The following is a 19213-nucleotide window of genomic DNA, read 5'->3' on the forward strand; positions in this document are numbered from 1 at the left end:
GGCCAGTGGCAATGGGGCTGAGCTTTCGCCCCAGCGCGCATTACAAACACACCACAAAGAAATATTAGGTACACAGAGCACGTCATGATTAGAGCTATTGCATTGTATTTAAGAAACGTAACTGAAGCAGGCAATCTCAGACTGATGCGTTGGTGATCTAGGCTGTACCAGCAAAGGCTCCTTCCCTACTTACGCGTAAGCGCTGCCTCCCGACCCCGCCGTACCAGCCTCGTCTTGGCTCTCCCGGTAAGGTTAAACAGCACTGCCACGAGGCAGCGAATGCATACGAATTGCGTCGCTTCCAGAATTTGGATGAGAGTCGCCTTGGGCCATCCCTCGTGTACTACGGGAATCCGTCGGAGATGCTGCCAAGCCGGGCACGAGGCGCTTCAGTCTCTCGGAGAATGGGAACCTTTCCACAGTGGTGTTGTAGGAACGATAGGTTGACCATGCCCCAAGTAAAGTTACAAATGTCAGAGGAATGGTGACCTGGAGCCAGCGCTTCAGCGCAAGGCTAGAGAAGGAACCATTTTTGTAGTTGGCAGAATCTTGGTTCTGATCCTGATATTTGATAACATCCGTGCTGAAGAAGGTCTACCATGAGTCAGACGGTGAGAGGTGCCTAGCAAATGATAATGAACCTACTGATACGAACGTTGCTGGCAGGTAAAGCAGCGTGACACTCGTAATGATTCGCATGACAATCGCTTCTCGCTCAAGATTCTTGTTCAGCTGTTCAGTTCGCTCTGAAGCTTGGCTGTGTAGATGCTGCACTACCAGCTCTTTTCTGTCATTTATCGTTGTTGCTAGAAGTTTAGCGCGGGTAATCTGCATATCAAAATCCCCCAGGATCTCATCAAGCTGTGAAAAGAAAGCGTGCAGATCATCTTTGCAGGCCATGTGCAGATCACTGGGGAAATCTTCTCGAGAAATCAATCGAGTGTAGAAGCCATGTAGCACCCTTACGATTTTAGCATTGGACTGTAGGACCATGACTGCTGCATTGGTTCTGTCCTGCCAATGTTGCAAATCTTGTATATCCCATGGTTCGTATTCTCTATAAGCGCAGCCTGGAATACGGAGGCCGTACACGGCCATACCACTCTGTGAGTTCTAAAGTTAGCTTGCAAACTTTTCTGGGTACGAATACCTACTTCTAGGTCTATCATTCTCTCGAGCCACACGATATACCATCTCCAGTCTTCTGTTGACCAGTGGCAATAAAGCAAATGCGTCACAAGTGTTGATCGAAAGCACGCTATGTAGTCGTGATACATACTGTCCTCTGGTCGTCCACTCAATTCTAAAAACCGATCCAATATGTCTCTCCCACCTTTTGTCACAATCCAGAGGGTAGTCCCATACTTTACATCGAATTGGTGGTAGATTGCGGCGTCTCGAATTGTCCAAACATGGAGCCTGATGTTTTCATCGCTCGTTTTCCTGGATTGTACGCCCTTCAAGTTGTAGCAGAGCTGGAAGAGGCTGCCACTCCGACCCAATTCAGGGGCTGCATGTCCAGTTGTAGAATTTCTGAGGCATATCTGCTCTCGGAAACCACTGAAGCGAAGATCTCTTGCATCAGTCTGACCACCAAAGACGAGCATAAAGTCCAGGTATACGGGCATGACTCCGTGGTAAGACAAAATTTCACAAAGACTTTGACGTGTTATTTTCAGTTTGTCGCGTGAGCTCTCTCCGTACAGGTATCTGTGTGATCAGCATGAGAGATTCAAAAGGCCATGAACTAACTAACATGAATCGGCATTTTGGATCCCTCTTTTGCACCGTAGAATGCTGACGGCTGGGGCCACATGTATCCGGTGCGAGGGTGATGCCGAGCCATTCGGTGAGCTTCGTCGAAGAGTGTATGTATCTTCTATGAGCTCCTGAACTTTTTAGTATCTTTCAAAATCATTGGAATCTGGCCAACCTTTGTCGTCACAAGTACCCAGATCAATCATTGGGATTTCAAAGATTTCGTCAATATCGCCGTCACTGGGACCAAGACACAGATCAAATTCGGCAGCATCCAGGCGCATCTTGTAAGACCTGAGTCGTGAACTGTAGGTTGCGATCCCAATAGGTATAATATTTTCTGGGTAGTTCTTACTATCCCGATAAGACTTCTCGAGATCAACTGGTAGGATATGCATGATTCCACTGCTGGATGCTGGGTTAATTGCAACGATAAATTTGAATAGTAACAGTGAAAAAATGTGAGGATCATGGTTTCTCGAAAGGAATTAAATAAGACGACTATTGCAAGGCAGATTTACTGCGCCTTGCTGCATGAAGGTTGCAGGTGGAAGGCGTTCTGGGGGCCCCGCCAAACCCTTCGTCGGGTCCTTCCCCGCGTAGTACGTACATATCCACCCCACTCACGCCAAAGCTTCTACACAGAACAGAAGCATCAACATTACACGCCTGGTATCTATTAAAGGCTCTGAATTAATTTACCGCTCATCCTTATGGAGTTGAAACTGGACTCGACTCTGGGTCTGGCTCCTGCTCCTGCTCCGGTGAAGTCGTGGCCCGCCTTGTTCGTTTGGGTGCATCCCTTCGGCGCCTCAGCTCTCTCCGGTCACACTGACACATATTTAGCAATGCGCTTGCAGCGAGGAAGCATTGGACCCACTTCATTCAGTCTCTCGGGGACTTCAAAGAGCCAGTTACCATTATACTGGTTGACTTGTCAATTATTCGTCGTCCATCTCATGGGCGTGACTTACTTTCATCGGCTTGAAATTCCAGACTGGCCATTTGCTTCTCAGGTATTCTTCGATCTGATCCCATCCAAAATCGTCATATGCGGTATAAGTATCCTGAACTGGGCCTTGCGCTCGCGTGGATGGAAGCAGAGGCCGGCGCCGAGATTGCCTTGTGCGCTCCAACGCTAGGTCAGCTATCCGGCGAGGTAGCGGCATCTGGGCTCTTCTTTCGGACTGGAGAAGAGGGAATTCCAAAGCTGGAATGTGTGTCTTTGTATCTCAATGGCCTCAGCTTTATGACTTATCGCAGGGGCACCTGACAGCACATATAACTAGTCCGAAAAGGATGTCAAGCGCTTCGGTCATGCAAGGTGCATCAAATGTGCGAAGGCTGATTCGCGCAACGCATATGTAGCGATATTTCAAAAGCTGGTAAGTGGCTTCAGCTGAAAACGCCGGAGCTGACTATTCTCGTTTGCCTGCTTCTGCCTGCTATGAACGGTGTGCTAGTGGAGCACAGCCTCAACATTCGTCACTGTACGGCACGTCACCAGTCGCATGCGCGCACCGGATTTCGGATAGCCAGCCAGATGGTCTGGAACATCCATCTGAGTTTTTAGAGCATACATAGATGATAAAGTAACACGCATGAAGCGTCGTGAAGCACTTCCATGGCGCCATAAGAGCAGACAACAATCATGGATGATGCACTAAGACAAGCGGTAGGAAAGAATTATCCTACCTTTTATAAAGACGTTGGTGTATCACCGTGCCATGAGATCATCCGGACGCTTCACTGGAGAACTATAGTCGGGAGGATAGCAATGTGCCAAAGCCGAATCAACACTCAACTAACCTTGGAAAATCGTTTGAGATGATGGCCATGATGATAAAACCATATCAATTAAGGTCTTTACTGATGCCCGTCAGTATATCGGAGAGACCTACAAGAAAATCCAGGACACTAAGGAAAGTATGACCGAGGATGAAGGTTTGCAAATATGACTGAACATTGTACAACCAGACAGTGTAAGGCTGAAAGAGCTAGGCACAGGGTACGGGGTAAACCCCGGGACTTCATAATGAAGTTAACATGGATAGAAAACCACCGGATTGATAGAGAATTTTCGCAGGCAGTGCGCCTGGGATCCAACCAGCGAGAAGTTTTTTCCAGGTTCGGCACTGGCTTTGAAGTTGATCAAGCGTGGTGTGTTATTCTTGAGTCGAAATGGTAGCATATCCGGACACTATGGCAGCAACGGTCACAACACCTCCGGGATCACGAGAAATACAATAAATACACCCGATTAGTTTACTCAATTGCATAAGTCTTAAGAAATTGTCAAGGGCAATGTGAGGCTGTAGGCGGAGTGAAGGTGTTAAAGCCGAGGCTAGTGGTGATGTGGTCCGAGCGCCGACTTCTCGATGATTCCTTGGAATTTTCTACACATATGGCAGCGTCCATTTCTTCTCCACAATCCTCCTCTGCACCCAATCTCTCTTCTCGGTTACCTTGCATTGAGCTGGAGTCTAGGAGCATTGTTTGAGCTTCACCACCGCCACCTACACATCTCAATTCCGTCACAATGCAAAGAGCTTTCGCTTCGCGGGCGCGGACTTCGGCCCTAAAGTCGACCTCTAAGCTTCGCACCACCAGCTTGAGCCTCCAGCAACAGAGATTTGCGCACAAGGTATATTGTCGCTATACGTACTTTTCAATTGGCTAGCAGAAACTAATTCACGTACAGGAGCTTAAGTTTGGCGTCGAGGCACGAGCAGGACTGCTCAAGGGTGTCGACACACTGGCAAAGGCCGTATCAACAACACTCGGTCCCAAGGGTCGCAACGTATTGATTGAGTCAAGCTATGGCTCTCCCAAGATTACCAAGGGTATGCACATGTTTAGCCGTCTTTTCCCAAATTTTCCGCTGACAAAGCTTCAGATGGTGTAACTGTCGCAAAGGCCATTACCCTCCAAGACAAGTTCGAAAACCTTGGAGCCCGCCTGCTTCAGGATGTTGCCAGCAAGACCAACGAAGCTGCTGGTGACGGGACCACTACCGCTACCGTCCTTGCCCGCGCCATCTTCTCCGAGACTGTTAAGAACGTTGCCGCCGGATGTAACCCAATGGACCTGAGGCGGGGTACTCAGGCCGCCGTCGAGGCCGTTGTCGACTACCTCAAGGCAAACAAGAGGGACATTACCACCAGCGAGGAGATTGCACAGGTCGCCACTATCTCTGCCAATGGTGACACACACATTGGCAAGCTCCTGTCCAACGCAATGGAGAAGGTTGGAAAGGAGGGTGTCATCACCGTCAAGGAGGGTAAGACCACCGAGGATGAGCTGGAGGTCACCGAGGGTATGAAGTTCGACCGTGGTTACATCTCTCCTTACTTCATCACCGACACCAAGACTGCCAAGGTTGAGTTTGAGAAGCCTCTCATCCTCCTTTCCGAGAAGAAGATTTCTGCTGTCCAGGACATTGTCCCCGCGCTTGAGGCTTCCCAGCAGCTCCGCCGCCCTCTTGTTATCATTGCTGAGGACATTGACGGCGAAGCGCTTGCTGTCTGCATCCTCAACAAGCTCCGTGGTCAGCTTCAAGTTGCCGCTGTCAAGGCCCCTGGCTTCGGTGACAACAGGAAGTCCATCCTTGGCGATCTTGCTGTCTTGACCAACGGTACTGTCTTCAGCGACGATCTTGACATCAAGCTCGAGAAAGCTACTCCGGATATGCTGGGTTCTACCGGATCCATCACCATCACCAAAGAGGACACTGTCATTCTGAACGGTGAGGGCAGCAAGGACCAGGTCTCGCAGCGTTGTGAGCAGATCCGTGGTGTCATCAACGACCCGACCACATCCGAGTACGAGAAGGAGAAGCTGCAGGAGCGTCTTGCCAAGCTCTCTGGTGGTGTTGCCGTCATCAAGGTTGGTGGCTCCTCCGAGGTTGAGGTTGGCGAGAAGAAGGACCGCATCGTTGACGCCCTCAACGCCACCCGTGCCGCTGTCGAGGAGGGAATTCTGCCTGGTGGTGGTACCGGTCTCCTCAAGGCTTCCGCCAACGCTCTCGACTCGGTCAAGGCGCACAACTTCGATCAGCAACTTGGCATAACCATTGTCAAGAACGCTATTACCCACCCTGCTCGCAAGATCGTCGAGAACGCCGGTGCTGAGGGCTCTGTCATTGTCGGCAAGCTCATCGACGAACACAAGAACGACTTCAACAAGGGATTCAACAGCGCCAAGGGCGAGTACGTCGACATGATTGCTGCTGGTATTCTGGACCCCTTCAAGGTTGTCCGCACTGCCCTTGTCGATGCCAGCGGTGTTGCCTCACTCCTCGGTACCACTGAGGTTGCCATTGTCGAGGCACCCGAGGAGAAGGCCGGTCCTCCAGGCGGCATGCCTGGCGGTATGGGAGGCATGGGCGGAATGGGCGGAATGGGTTTCTAAGCAGCTGAAGCCTGACCGTCTATTTTCTTCTTCTTATACCCCCATTTCGTTATTATGACTTTAGTCTTACGTCTCTCCCAGTGATGGCTTATGTACACGATATTGAGTTGGTCTCCGCTCCTCAGTCACGGTTTTTTCTCAAAAGCACGGCATATTGGTTATTTGATGTTTTTTTGTACAATACTGTGTATCTAGAAGACGTCCTGGGAAGGGCGAGATGTAAAAAGCGACGAAGGAAATGTGAACCAGTTCAAAGACATGTACTACTTGAATGTTTTGATGTGTTGACATTGGGCAGCAGAGAGTGGATGTGGTGACCGGGGTTTAGGCCGATGGTCGGTTGCTGTGGCGGCGCGGCGCAGGCAAATAAACCGGTCGAGGAGAGTGACCCCACTAGGTACGTCGCTTGGAAAATAACCCCACTACTTGCCTCATCAGCCTCAGCAACACCGCTCCTCCACCTCCGCCCTCCCTCCCGCAAACACGCCATCCATAACAATCAGTTCTCTCCATTGAAGTAAGCTGCACCCGCCTCCTCGAAACAGCCCGACTGCCGCTTTTTGTTGCCTAGTTGTGCTACGGCAATCGCAGTCCATGATGACGAAGCTGACAGGCAACACAGTACTGATAAAGCTGCCTGGTGTCTTGAACTCCCCTTTCACATCCTCGACACTTCACACACAACATCATGGTAAGGCTTGTGCACATTGTTCACACAACAACTCGCGCTGACTGGATTTGCAGGCTCAATCCGGGTACGTAGTGATCGCCTGTAGACAACACACCACATGAACGGCAGTCGCCGCCCGACCCTCACACGCGCAATCTTACCTTCATACCAATCTCCCCAATACCCTAGCGCGCCCTCCAAGCGACCAGCTATCTTGGTACTAATACCGTCACAGTGTCTCCGTCTCTCCCGAGTGCATTAGCACCTTCAACGAGCTCAAGCTCGGCAAGGATATCAAGTGGATCATCTACAAGATCAGCGACGACTGGAAGGAGATTGTCGTCGAAGAGACTTCCAAGGAGGCCAACTTTGACGTATTCCGCGAGAAGCTTCTCAACGCCAAGAGCAAGGACCGCAAGGGCAAGGAGGGCATTGGCGGTCGCTATGCTGTCTTCGATGTCGAATATGAGCTTGAGAGTGGTGAGGGATCAAGGAGCAAGATCACCTTTATCAGCTGGACGCCCGATGATGCGCCACAATACGTACGTAACAATCCGGACGGCGACGGGGTTGTCATGAGAGTCTCAACTAACACTGCATACAGCCCCGCATGATGTACTCGTCCTCCAAGGAAGCCATCAAGCGCTCTCTCAACGGTCTCGCTGCCGACATCCAAGCCAACGACGCCGACGACCTCGAGTTTGAGAACATCAAGAGCCGTGTCTCCAAGGGCCGCTAAGGGCCTCTTCGCCTGGCCAGCCGCGTTGGACCTGCGCAACCCACCACGGGAGGACGCCGTGAGTTGGAATGGCATGAAGATATAAAGTTGAGTGATTAATTTGGTAGCGTGTCATGTCATAGCGACTTCTCAGCAACGGAATGAAAATGATTAAAGCGACGATTTGCGCGCAGTAGCATTGCTGGGCTTTGTTTTGAATTGTTAGGCATGGCATGCTTTCGACGGGCTAAAGCCTGGTCAAGTCGTATTTGATGAAGGTGTCTTTGGTATCTTTGTTTTGGATAACGTGACGTGATAGCCTGGTCATCTGCTTCATTTCTTCAAGGTGCATGTGAACCAGCTGCTCAGAAATGCTAATTACTTGTTTTGCTCCCAAGCGGCCTTGAATACACCAACTAGCCTCTCACCCTCTTCTGCGTCCTTGGTCCGTTGTAATATGAAGGTCTTAAGATCTCCCCAGAACTCGTCAGTAGCGACAATGTCCTTCCCACTTACGGCTCCTGCAGCTACGGAGGCCCCGGCGGATGACTCCCCAGCGCTGGCCAGGCCTTTCTCACTCTCTGTCGGCGGCGCAACAGCAGGGGGGCTTGTCACAGGGGTGCCTCCTGCTGCGGGGCTACCTGAAGCTGCCGCAGCACCTGCCATCACCATGACACCAAATTCGACCTCCGTACCAGCATCAGTGCCTATCACCTCTATCAGAGTCTTTGAATCTGTGACGGGCTTCTTTTTATATAGGATCTTGATCTTGGCTGCTGATAACGAGGCCTGCGTCGCATACTGCTGCTTCAGGTCGTACACGGAGGTTTTGGAAGGGTCGATAGCGGAGAGAGGGATTGTAGGCGTCGAAGGCTTCATGGGTTTTAGAGTTACTGTGATGGTCGAGGCAGATGTAGAGGCATCGGCGCTGTCTGTAGACTTGGGGTTTGGGCGTTGTGGGTGGGGTGGGTGTGGGAGGCGGGGGAGCGTATACTATATGAACGCATTAGTTGGGAAACAGATATATGAGGATTTGGTAGAACATACAGCGCCCTGCGCGGGGTACTGTCGCGCGTCTGCAATGTGGTCTGAGGAGAGCTTTACTGGGCGCGCGTCGAGGGCGCTCAGAAACGACTTGCAGAATGCGAATTCCGACATGGCGGGCTACGATCGTGTTTACTGATTTGGGCGCTGTTAATGCGATATCCTTCCAGGTATCCGGAGCAGCGTCTGTAGTGTAAACAACGGGATGCTCCGTGTAAGTTGTTACGAACAGCTCCAGTCCGATGACGCTGTTTGGAGAGATGCGGGACAGTGGGCTGGAACCAGGGCCAAATCGCGCTAACCCGAAGGAGGTCCGCTAGCGTGGAAAAAGTTCCCCAAAATCTAGCAACGAAAGTTCCAAAGTTCGCGCAGGCGTCGGTTCTGCCAATTCTTCAACAACCACCACTCTTTTTTTTTGTTCCACCCAAGGATTTCCGTACAACATCGGTCGCCATGGGTCAAGGTCGCCGTATGAAGAAGCAGGGTATTCCTGAGCCCCTCGACGAATCGCTGGTAACGAGGAAGCGCAAAGATGCGCCTGCGCCTGCCGAACCAGAGCGCAAGAAGAGAAGTAGGACAGCTGCGAGGGAAGCTAGAGAGGCCAAGGCGAAGGCTCAACCAAAGACAAGAGTCGCTGGAAAGCCCGTAAAGACAGCTGCTGCTATTGTCAATGGAGCAAAGGCCAAAGCAAAGGCCGCAAAGGCTGCTCCGCCTCCACCGTCCGATGACGAAGACGACGAGGATCTTTCCGAAGACGACTCTGAAATGATGGATGATTCCGATATTAACGTTACCGGGCTCGATGCGCTCGGTAGCGCGTCTGAAGGCGAAGAGTCAATCGACGAAGACGAATTCGATTCGGATATTGTAGACTCAGATACCGACATCAGGAAGGGCGCTGCGATGTGGTCGGAAGACGAAGACGAGTCGGATGCCGAGGAGAAGCTTACGGCAGCTAACATTGCTGGATTGTCCAGGAAGCTGGATGAGCAAAAAGCGATTGAAGAGGCCGAGGCGCAAGCTGAATTGGAAGAGAATATGCAGACCAACATTGTTGGTGAGAGGCCGAAGATTCTTGAGGACGAGGAGGATGAAGATGGCAGGCCGATCACGAACCTCGTCAACCAGGACATCCAATTGCTGAGGACAAGATTGACCGACACTATTCGTGTTTTGGATGATTTCAAGAATCTGGCTGAGGAGGGCCGAAGCAGGGCAGAGTACAGGGCGTCGCTTCTCAAGGATATCTGCGCTTACTACGGTATGTCGCAAACACACAAGAGCTGGTGTAGTAGCAAGTTTCAAGCTGACTTGATTTAGGCTACTCCGAGTTCCTAGCAGACAAGCTTCTGAGCCTTTTCCCGCCTCGCGAAGCTCAAGCTTTCTTCGAGGCCAACGAAACTCCAAGACCCATTGTCATCCGTACCAACACCCTCCGCACTCACCGAAGAGACCTCGCGCAAGCACTCATCAACCGTGGTGTGCAGCTTGAGCCTGTCGGCAAGTGGTCAAAGGTCGGACTTCAAATCTTCGACGCACAAGTACCACTGGGTGCTACTCCGGAATATCTCGCTGGGCACTACATTCTACAGGCTGCTTCCTCGTTCTTGCCCGTTATGGCTCTTGCCCCACAGGAGAATGAGCGTGTACTAGATGTGAGTAGCATTGAAATTTCTACTTTGGAACTTGATACTGATACTATCTGAACTAGATGGCTGCTGCTCCCGGTGGTAAAACAACGCATTTGGCAGCACTCATGAAGAATACAGGATGCATCTTCGCCAACGATGCCAACAAAGACCGTGCCAAGGGTCTGATAGGAAACATCCACCGTCTGGGTGCGAGGAACGTAATTGTATCCCACTACTCGGCTTTGGAGTTCCCCAGAGTCATGAGTGGCTTTGACCGTGTGTTGCTCGATGCGCCTTGCTCGGGTACTGGTGTTATCGCCAAGGATGCCAGTGTCAAGACCAATAAGACCGAGGCCGATTTCATGAAGCTGCCTCATCTACAGAAGCAATTGCTACTTGCTGCCATCGACTCTGTTAACCATCACTCCAAGACTGGCGGTTATATTGTTTACAGTACTTGTTCCGTTACTGTCGAGGAAAACGAGCAGGTTGTGCAATATGCGCTCAACAAGAGGCCAAATATCAAGCTTGTTGAGACTGGCCTTACTTTTGGTAAGGAGGGTTTCACAAGGATTGGGGGCAAGACTTTCCATCCGTCGATGAAGGTAAGATTTATACGGGTTTCAGGAAGACTTGAACGACTTATACTAACATCTCGATAGATGACCAGGAGGTACTACCCTCACACTTACAATGTCGACGGTTTCTTTGTCGCCAAGTTCAAGAAGATTGGCCCTACACCACCTAATGCTGTTGGCGCCAACGAGGCTACCAAGAACAACGGTGCAGGCAACGCAGACACAACCACCGAGGTCGAAATCATCGATCGCACTCCTATCGGCGCCGACAGTGACGAAGAATCGGACTTTGGTGGATTCGATGAGGAAGAGGATCAGAAGTACATCGAGAAAGCTCAGGCCAAGTCGATGCGCAAGAAGGGCAAGGATCCCAGGGCTATTGTGCCAAAGGCGGAGAAGAGTACGAACGGAGCATCAAAAGAGAAGAATGGTCATGTGAGCGCAAAGGAGAAAGCAAGTCGCAAAGAGAAAAAGGGCGGCGGTGTTGAAGTCGCAACTGATGTTGCGACAAAGGAAAAGTCCAATGGTGTTAAGGCGAAAGAGACAAAGGTTGAATCAAAGAAGGGGCGAAGAAAGAGTGGGGAAAAGAAGGGTAAGGCGTAGTGCGTCTTCTTGTCGGATCGCGATGGATGTCTTAGCAAATGGAGGCGTGTCAAATGTCCCAATCGGATACCCAATGCAGGTGTAAAAGACGTCGCGTACTTTACTACAGCGTATGAATGGGGCTTGGTGCCCTTGTGTACTAGTGGCTTCCCTCAGCCAGGCTATCAGGATTCGCTAACATTGTTACAACTTGTCACTACTGCATTGTCTGAACAAGTTACCGACGGTCTCTAGTATTGGCCCATCATCGTGCCGCGTACTAAACTCTAGTTTCGATGCAAAGCCCGCGATGCATCTTCGCGTCTTCTAGCGGTGACACCGGCTGTCAACAGATTGGCCACCATCATCTTGGGCTCAAAACGGGCCGATCATACTCCGCAAACTCAACCCCAGAACCACCTCCACTTACTCCAGCTTACACGACAGAACTATATACCTCAGGCTTAACGATCCGATATCCGACGAATGGTCGTCCCGGACATTCCTATCTTATTCCGTTCGTTGCCTGTCGTCATTGCAACGGTTGCAAGTGACATGGACAGGCTGCAGCGTCAGCATGCCCGATGTCTTGGTAAGTCCCACCCAGGTCAGCACGCCGAGCCTCAGCCAGCAGAGGATTCCTGGGCAAAAAACTCGAAGCACACCAAGTCTTGGACATCACGAGAGCGTTTCCCGCCGCGGTCATCCTCATTTGTGACTCGCAATTGCACACCTAGGGCAGAGACAAGATGACGCTAGCCAGCGCCCGCTGCGTCTGCCACGCCCGCTGCCAAGGGAAAACACGCGATCAGAGCGCGCAAATAACAGAGTTCAAATCGCCCGCTCGACACGATGTGCGCAATTATTCCCCCAGGCCCGAGAAACGTTCCGACCGGGGGACCCTCCAATTGCCGCTGGCTCGTCCTGTTCCTGCAACTTGGGCGTGCAGAATCACAGTCGGCCCGTGGAGTGCTTGTAGCAAAAACCCTACCCAATATGCAACCTCATCCAACCAGGGTTTGGAAAAGGTTTTTTTGGTGCGTCTCGGCAACAAACCATTTCCATGTTCCGTAACCAAGTCCGCACGCGGCCTACGCCGTGAATGGCAAGCTCGCCATGCTTTTCGAGGGCAAATGTGCCGAGCCTCACTTGGCCTTGTTTCCTATCCACCTCCACTATCTTGTCTTGGTTTTCTTCCTCATTCGACTTTTCTATTTCTTTTTCTTTTTCATCGGTCTATACAACTTGGGCTGACGGGCATTTCTTCGACGTTGAACTGACATAATCGAGATTAGTCTCAGCCGTCGGCGCATTTACCAGCCTCCGACGTATGTGGCACGGAGGGCAAGCCATATAAATCCGGGGTAGTTCAGCCAAGGCCGTGTTGAGTGGTTGCGACTCCATGCGGGGGATGGCTAGTGCAAGTCTACCCATCCTTGTCGACTGAGACTAGGGCTGGGCATGGATGGACGGGGGCGCGCGTCTCGTGAGATTGTTGTTAGTGTGTCCAGCAGGGGTGCTTCATTGGAGCCCCAGGCGGGAATGGAGAGCTGTCGCCCGGACTGGCGTTTTGAGATAAAAAGCATCCTGCGCGCGCGCTTCTCTTACAGCTACCTTGTTCATCCTATTGTTCCAAGGGCTTGCGACCTTACGTTTATCTTGCCCATTTTACATATCTTGAGTTGCACCTTGACATCATGGGTATTATGCTTAAGCCCCCGCCAGATGTGCCTGGCAAGGCATGGTGTGTTTACTCCAAACATTTTTCCCCGCAATCATAACTAAACGTTACACAGGCCAGCTATTCTAATTGGTCTTTTCGTTGCCTTTGGTGGTGTACTCTTCGGGTGAGTTTGCAATACGTGATGCTGGTGGTGGACTATATCTAATTTCCGCAGATATGATACTGGTACCATTTCTGGCATTATTGCCATGGACTATTGGAAGAAGGAATTCTCCACGGAGCCAGACTTCAGTATCACCGCAGCTCAAGATTCGTTGATTGTGTCCATTCTCTCAGCCGGTACCTTCTTTGGTGCTCTGACGGCAGCTCCATTTGGTGACTTGCTTGGACGACGTTGGGGTTTGATCGCCTCAGCGGGCGTGGTCTTCAATCTCGGTGTTGTTTTGCAAACTGCTGCGACCGCACAGCCTCTTTTCATTGCTGGCCGTTTCTTCGCTGGATACGGAGTTGGTCTTATTTCTGCATTGAGTAAGTCTTCTTTGCTTCCGCCAGGTGTTCAGCCCAAGACTGACGACTCTATAGTCCCCATGTACCAAAGTGAAACTGCGCCAAAATGGATTCGTGGAACGATTGTCGGAGCGTACCAGTTGGCTATCACTATTGGACTGTTCCTGGCTGCCATTGTAAACAATGCTACCAAGAACCGTCAAGACTCGGGATCGTACCGTATCCCCATTGCGGTTCAATTCGCCTGGTCTATCATCTTGGTTGGCGGGTATGTACTTTTCTCCAAAACAATAAACTACATCGGCTAACATCAAGTTTTAGACTTCTCTTCCTGCCAGAGACTCCCAGATACCTCATCAAGATGGACAGGTACGATGAAGCCGCGAAGAGTCTTGGACAACTCCGCCGCTTGCCTGTTGACCACCCCGCTATTGTTGAGGAGCTCAACGAAGTGCAAGCCAACCATCTCTACGAAATGTCACTGGGCAAATCTACATACCTTGAGTGCTTCCAGGGCACACTGGGCAAGCGACTGTTGACTGGATGTTTGTTGCAAGCGCTACAACAGTTGACTGGTGTTAATTTCATCTTCTGTGGGTATCACATAATCTGGGATCTGTAGTAATTACTAACGATACGTAGACTACGGAACTCAGTACTTCCAGAGGGCTGGATTCGACAACCCCTTCATCATTCAGGTCATCACCAATTGCGTCAACGTCGCTTCTACTTTCCGTACGTTTCACCTGATAGCTTCAGTAGCTGCAAGGTACTAACTTTTCTGTGTAGCTGGCCTCTGGATGGTTGAGCGCCTCGGACGTCGTAATCTCCTCTTGCTCGGAGGTGTTGGCATGTGCGTATGCCAGTACATTGTCGCCATCACTGGAACGGTTGCTGGAACCACCGATTTGCCCGCTCAACGCGCTGCTATCGCCTTCGTGTGCATCTACATCTTCTTCTTTGCCAGCTCCTGGGGACCGGTCGCGTGGGTCGTGACTGGCGAGCTTTTCCCTCTCAAGGCTCGTGCCAAGTGTCTTTCCATGACCACTGCTAGCAACTGGTAAGTCATATTAATGGATCTGGGAAGCAATTCGGCTAATAAAGATATTTACAGGCTGCTCAACTGGGCTATTGCTTACTCGACTCCCTACATGGTCGACCCCGATCACGCCAACTTGCAATCCAAGGTGTTCTTCATCTGGGGAAGTTTCTGCTTCGTCTGCATTGGTTTCGTGTAAGTGACTACCCTCCGATCTCTTGTAGATCTTTGACTGCATATTTGAAATGAACTTCGCTAACATACTCCTACAGCTGGGCTATGATCTACGAAACTAAGGGTCTCACCCTCGAACAAGTCGACGAACTCTACGGTATCGTCGGAAAGGCATGGAAGTCCAAGGAGTTCCGCCCTGCCGTCGCATTTGCCGATATGGATCCTGCTGCTGCCCGCAACGCTAGCCTCAGCGAGGTCGCGGCCAACCAGGAGAGGAAGCGCAGCATTGCGCACGAGGAGTCAGCTCCCGTTGCTGAGACCCAGCCTACCAAGTTCTAAGTGCCTTCCTGTGGAACCACACATAGTAGTAAACTGAGATTGCTCACACTGCGCCTCGGCAAAGCGAAATGAAGGAAGGAAAGAAATAGCGGAGGAGAAGTAATTTAATTAAGCACTGTGATCAATATACATGCGTGCATTATACATACTGCGAACCTAACAAACTCCACTACGTGATGTATGCACCCTTCTTTTCAACCCATGTTACTACTCTAAAATAACCCCTCACGGCGTATAAAACCCCCTAGCCCACTTCTCCCTCTCACTCTCTCTTTTCCTCCCTCCCCCTCCCCCCTCCTTCCTCATCCCACTCTCCATTGACCCACCGCCATTCCTCCTCACCTCCAGCCCCTTCCCCTCCTCCCCTCCCCTCCTCCTAACCCTATCCAACGCAGCCAAAATCCTATACCCAACCCCCGGCTCATCCCCCCTCCTCCCCTCCCCCACATAATCTCTCACTCTCAACTTTTCCTGCCCGGGTACGTACGCTCTTTTACCGCGTATACCCAGTGGTGGGGGATTTCCTGAATGAAAAGGGTTGCGGAAGATATGGGGGAGACGCTGGCGTTGGAGGGTGGAGAGGGAGGGGGCTGTTTCTTGGGAGATGCGGTTGTGGTGCATGTTTTTGGTGTCTTGGTATCGTTGTTGTTCTGATAGAGGTGGTGGTGAGAGTGGTGGAATAGTGGACTGTAGAGGGTATATGTATACCTTGGTTTGGTGGAATATTGGCTTGGTGAAGGTATGGAGAATACGTGGTTTGTTGAAGATTAGCGATTTCACAGTGGAGGAGTGTGTTGGAGGTGTGTTAGTGGGACACGTGTGTTGAGGATGGAGGTAATGGATGGGAAGGTATGAGGTTGCGGTGTGGTATTCACATATTGGGGGAAAATCACGTACCTTGATTGACTTATGATCCAAGCACTTTAGAGTTGAAGGATATCCACCGTATAACTATACTGCCAGTTATCAAATGGTGACAACCGTCTGCCCATCTGGATATAACTAAACATCCACGATCTTCTGGACGTCACAGCAGAATTGCATCAATTTTTTAAATAAGCAAGTATGTGACCATTTGTGACTAAACCAAAAAAGACTACATATCTTCGCAGCGCAATCGAGATCCCTCTCAAGATAACCAAGTGGTGATATTCCTTCGGGGTATTTGCGCTGCCCAAGATCATACGTGGAAAATCGCATCATCTCCATCATGTCCAAAAGACATTGCCCAAGTGTATACCAAAGCAGACAAGAGATTGTCGGGCCAGGATCGCTTTTGAGTCGTGAAGAATGAACCAATCGCTTTTCAATCGTGGTGCAATGTAAGCAGGTGTGTGCAAGTAAGATAGAGCAATGGAACGCATGAATCGTGGAAGATAAAAGTCATCGAATCGTAATGGTCGTCGAAAGCACTAGAACGATGTAGTCAGTAGAGGGCTCGATCGATGTACTGATAAAATTCTTACATGTATGGGATCATCATCGCCATAGGAGAGCATGGATGAAGAGCTGAAAGGCTCAGCCGAAGTAGCGGGGGCTGTATGGCTGCACATCAGGAGCCTCAGTCTTGAAGATGTCACCAAGTAGCTCCTGGCTGTTGTCACCTACAGCATAAGCGGCATAGTCAGTAAAGTCGGAGAAGTTGACAGAGTCCAGATGGCGATGATCAACTGGGTTGGACTCCTGGCTGTACTCGGCATTTCCTCCATAGGGATTTCTATAGACCTGGGCTGCTTGATTCGGCATGTCGGTGAGAAAGCCACTATCAAAGGGGTTGTTCTCTGGAGTGACAATGTCCTCAAGCGAACGCAACTGGTCAGTAGTACCCATAATGAAGTTATCTTCGTCGATCAAGAGATCGTCAACAACTATGTGGTTGCGGTTGTAGAGCTTGCGTTGCTCTACCGAGTGGGCAGACTCCTCAGCCATGTTCGGGAAGGATGCTGTATCGAAGCCGAAACCCATATATGCCTGATTTCCAGCATCATGACCCATCTGAACCTGGTTTCCAGGATTGGTATAGGGAGGGGCATATGCGTAAGTCATGTCCGCACAGTGGTTCGGGTTGTAATGTTCGACCTTAGAAGTCACCTCCTGGGGCTGGTGCATAGAATGCTGATGAACTTGGCGGATAGGCTGCTGAACAGTTGTGTGCTGAGCACCTGCGAACATGTCTGAGGGAAGCTTGATCTCTGGCTGTTTGGCAGTCTCAAGACTCATACCATCGATGCCGCGACGCGCGATCTTAAGCTTCACAATAAGAGAGTCGGCGCGCTTGCGTGGACGGGCCTTAACCGGGGGCTGAACCTGTGTAGACTGCGTATTAGCAATGGGCAATGGAGAGCTTCCACTTCTGTTCTTGCGTGTCCAGGCCATCTTCAGTGTGGGGATGCGATTGCCGTCAGCAACCTGCTTGCCACGCAACTTCAACACAGCCTGTTGAAGCGCGCTGGCGGTGCAGTTTTTGCCAACAACTTGGGCGGCTTGCTCGAATGGGATCTGAATACCCTTCTCGCCACATGCCCAGACAATGCCGAGAACAGCATTCTTCCAGTCGTTATCGGTCCACTTGAGAAGCTTGGGACGAGGCTGGCGAGGTTTGCGAGGTGCACCGTCCTTGTTGATCTTTGTGGACTTGGATGGCAGGCGGTCCTCGCAAGCACTCTCGTAATCCTCGCTGTCTTGCCCAGGGGTGTAACTCACTTGGGAAACGCGATCCTCGCTCTCTGCCTGAGCACCATCAGCTTGCTTCTGGTACTGGCTACCGGCAGGGTCAGCAACGAAGTGGTCTGGCTGAAACGAACGGCTCGCGAAGTCGTGTTTGACTCGCGGCGCAGACTCATAGTTGTAGAGGTACCCAATGTCAGCGCCATCGAAATGGCTAGAGTTGCTCTGGGAGGGCCACGGGACCAGAGGCGCCTGGCCTGGGGAATCGTATGTCTCATCAGAATCGAACAAGCCGACCATCTTCAGCTGGTTGTTGTGGTAGGAGCTCATGGTGCTTAAAGGTCTGATGAATCAAAGGCGTGACTGTAAAAGAATTAGTGTTTGCGGGACACGCTGCTCGTTCAAGGGACTAACTTACCCGAAGCGCAGCGTGAGACTAGCTCCAAAACAATGCACAAGCTCACGAAAGGGATATGAAAGGTAGGGAAACCTGTATCTTCCTGTCAGTGAAGTCCACAGAAACAAAGGAGGGGTCACCGTGATACGTACCCTTCACAGCTGTTCAATGGAGGGGCGAGAATAGGCTGTTTCGGAAAGGAAGGTCCTCGGTGCAGACAGGGTGTAAGCGTTTGCAGGCTTGAGAGTAGCCTAACCACGCAGGCAGCGAGCTCGCCAAGATAGCGATGTACCTCGTGAGCACTCAGAGAGTGCCACAGCAATGCAACTCCGCGTGCTGATGGAGAATATAACTCAATGAAGGCACCGTGGGAGACGCCAGAGGAAAGCTCAATGCCAAAGCGCTTCTGTTGCAGTCTTTGTAGCTTTTGCTATGACTTGCCTCCGTGGGCCTGGGGAGCTCACAGCTACAGTGAATGCCAAGAAGAGGTCAGTATTAGATAGCAACCAGAGTTGCAGGCAGACAATAAATGTGCGTCGCCAATGTGTTGCCGTTCGCACGTATTGTCTGGAGTTGAGTCGATGATAGATGCACTTGGGGATTTGGTAACGTAGAAGCTATCTGACCCTATGTGCCAATATCTGAGGATCAATTGAGGAGTGGATATTCAAGTGAGAGAGTCGTAAATTTGATAGTCTCGGAGTTGAAAAAATCAAGCCCAGGTAAGTCTTTTATGCCCGCATATCCTCAGTCACAGTCGAAATAAGCGGTGTCGAAGCGGCACTAGAACGGCTGGCAGAAGGTTCCATGACGTAGATTTCCTTCACTAGAGTAATATCCCCGCAACCCTAGGCGGCGGTACCGGAGATTGGAATAGGTGATATCGTTTTTCCGTGAGGAGAGGGGGCGGGGAGGGTTACAAAGGCGGCGAAGGTCGATACCAACAGGGCGATATCGGTGTATATTGCGCGCCCGGAGTAAGAGATCTTGTGGTGAAGGTAGGTAGGAAGTTATT

The 19213-nt window shown here is 50.9% G+C and overlaps 10 protein-coding genes across 10 annotated transcripts; 4 read left to right on the forward strand and 6 right to left on the reverse strand.

Moving 5' to 3' along the window:
* Positions 1–108: 108 nt before the first annotated feature.
* On the reverse strand, positions 109–2042 carry COCVIDRAFT_23857 (hypothetical protein; the record flags this gene model as incomplete). The annotated part of the gene is made up of 6 exons (XM_014704386.1): positions 109–185; positions 288–594; positions 646–1104; positions 1155–1710; positions 1757–1889; positions 1952–2042. The coding sequence occupies 6 exons, from the start codon at positions 2040–2042 to the stop codon at positions 109–111; spliced, it is 1623 nt and encodes a 540-aa protein (XP_014559872.1).
* A 427-nt stretch (positions 2043–2469) lies between these two features.
* Positions 2470–2927, reverse strand: COCVIDRAFT_34947 (hypothetical protein; the record flags this gene model as incomplete). Its single annotated transcript, XM_014704448.1, has 3 exons — positions 2470–2589; positions 2639–2683; positions 2733–2927. 3 exons carry the CDS (start codon positions 2925–2927, stop codon positions 2470–2472), a joined length of 360 nt encoding a protein of 119 aa, XP_014559934.1.
* A 1370-nt stretch (positions 2928–4297) lies between these two features.
* Positions 4298–6168, forward strand: COCVIDRAFT_90545 (hypothetical protein; the record flags this gene model as incomplete). Its single annotated transcript, XM_014704449.1, has 3 exons — positions 4298–4402; positions 4460–4601; positions 4649–6168. 3 exons carry the CDS (start codon positions 4298–4300, stop codon positions 6166–6168), a joined length of 1767 nt encoding a protein of 588 aa, XP_014559935.1.
* Positions 6169–6856: 688 nt separating this feature from the next.
* Positions 6857–7577, forward strand: COCVIDRAFT_13251 (hypothetical protein; the record flags this gene model as incomplete). The annotated part of the gene is made up of 4 exons (XM_014704361.1): positions 6857–6859; positions 6913–6923; positions 7074–7380; positions 7443–7577. The coding sequence occupies 4 exons, from the start codon at positions 6857–6859 to the stop codon at positions 7575–7577; spliced, it is 456 nt and encodes a 151-aa protein (XP_014559847.1).
* Positions 7578–7934: 357 nt separating this feature from the next.
* COCVIDRAFT_34949 (hypothetical protein) lies at positions 7935–8714 on the reverse strand (the record flags this gene model as incomplete). The annotated part of the gene is made up of 2 exons (XM_014704450.1): positions 7935–8549; positions 8604–8714. 2 exons carry the CDS (start codon positions 8712–8714, stop codon positions 7935–7937), a joined length of 726 nt encoding a protein of 241 aa, XP_014559936.1.
* Positions 8715–9053: 339 nt separating this feature from the next.
* On the forward strand, positions 9054–11412 carry COCVIDRAFT_23862 (hypothetical protein; the record flags this gene model as incomplete). Its single annotated transcript, XM_014704387.1, has 4 exons — positions 9054–9861; positions 9921–10255; positions 10312–10836; positions 10894–11412. 4 exons carry the CDS (start codon positions 9054–9056, stop codon positions 11410–11412), a joined length of 2187 nt encoding a protein of 728 aa, XP_014559873.1.
* Positions 11413–13088: 1676 nt separating this feature from the next.
* Positions 13089–15134, forward strand: COCVIDRAFT_90444 (hypothetical protein; the record flags this gene model as incomplete). Its single annotated transcript, XM_014704451.1, has 9 exons — positions 13089–13135; positions 13188–13238; positions 13290–13603; positions 13658–13850; positions 13904–14175; positions 14225–14317; positions 14372–14642; positions 14697–14816; positions 14894–15134. The coding sequence occupies 9 exons, from the start codon at positions 13089–13091 to the stop codon at positions 15132–15134; spliced, it is 1602 nt and encodes a 533-aa protein (XP_014559937.1).
* A 225-nt stretch (positions 15135–15359) lies between these two features.
* On the reverse strand, positions 15360–15755 carry COCVIDRAFT_13255 (hypothetical protein; the record flags this gene model as incomplete). The annotated part of the gene is made up of 1 exon (XM_014704362.1): positions 15360–15755. The coding sequence occupies one exon, from the start codon at positions 15753–15755 to the stop codon at positions 15360–15362; it is 396 nt and encodes a 131-aa protein (XP_014559848.1).
* A 381-nt stretch (positions 15756–16136) lies between these two features.
* Positions 16137–16400, reverse strand: COCVIDRAFT_90723 (hypothetical protein; the record flags this gene model as incomplete). Its single annotated transcript, XM_014704452.1, has 1 exon — positions 16137–16400. A coding segment is annotated over one exon (264 nt), but the record flags the coding sequence as incomplete, so codon positions are not given.
* Positions 16401–16652: 252 nt separating this feature from the next.
* COCVIDRAFT_23864 (hypothetical protein) lies at positions 16653–18131 on the reverse strand (the record flags this gene model as incomplete). Its single annotated transcript, XM_014704388.1, has 1 exon — positions 16653–18131. One exon carries the CDS (start codon positions 18129–18131, stop codon positions 16653–16655), a length of 1479 nt encoding a protein of 492 aa, XP_014559874.1.
* Between the last annotated feature and the right edge of the window lie 1082 nt (positions 18132–19213).

Source organism: Bipolaris victoriae (genome assembly GCF_000527765.1).
Source record: "Bipolaris victoriae FI3 unplaced genomic scaffold scaffold_15, whole genome shotgun sequence".
In the NCBI taxonomy this organism is placed as follows: Eukaryota; Fungi; Ascomycota; class Dothideomycetes; order Pleosporales; family Pleosporaceae; genus Bipolaris; species Bipolaris victoriae.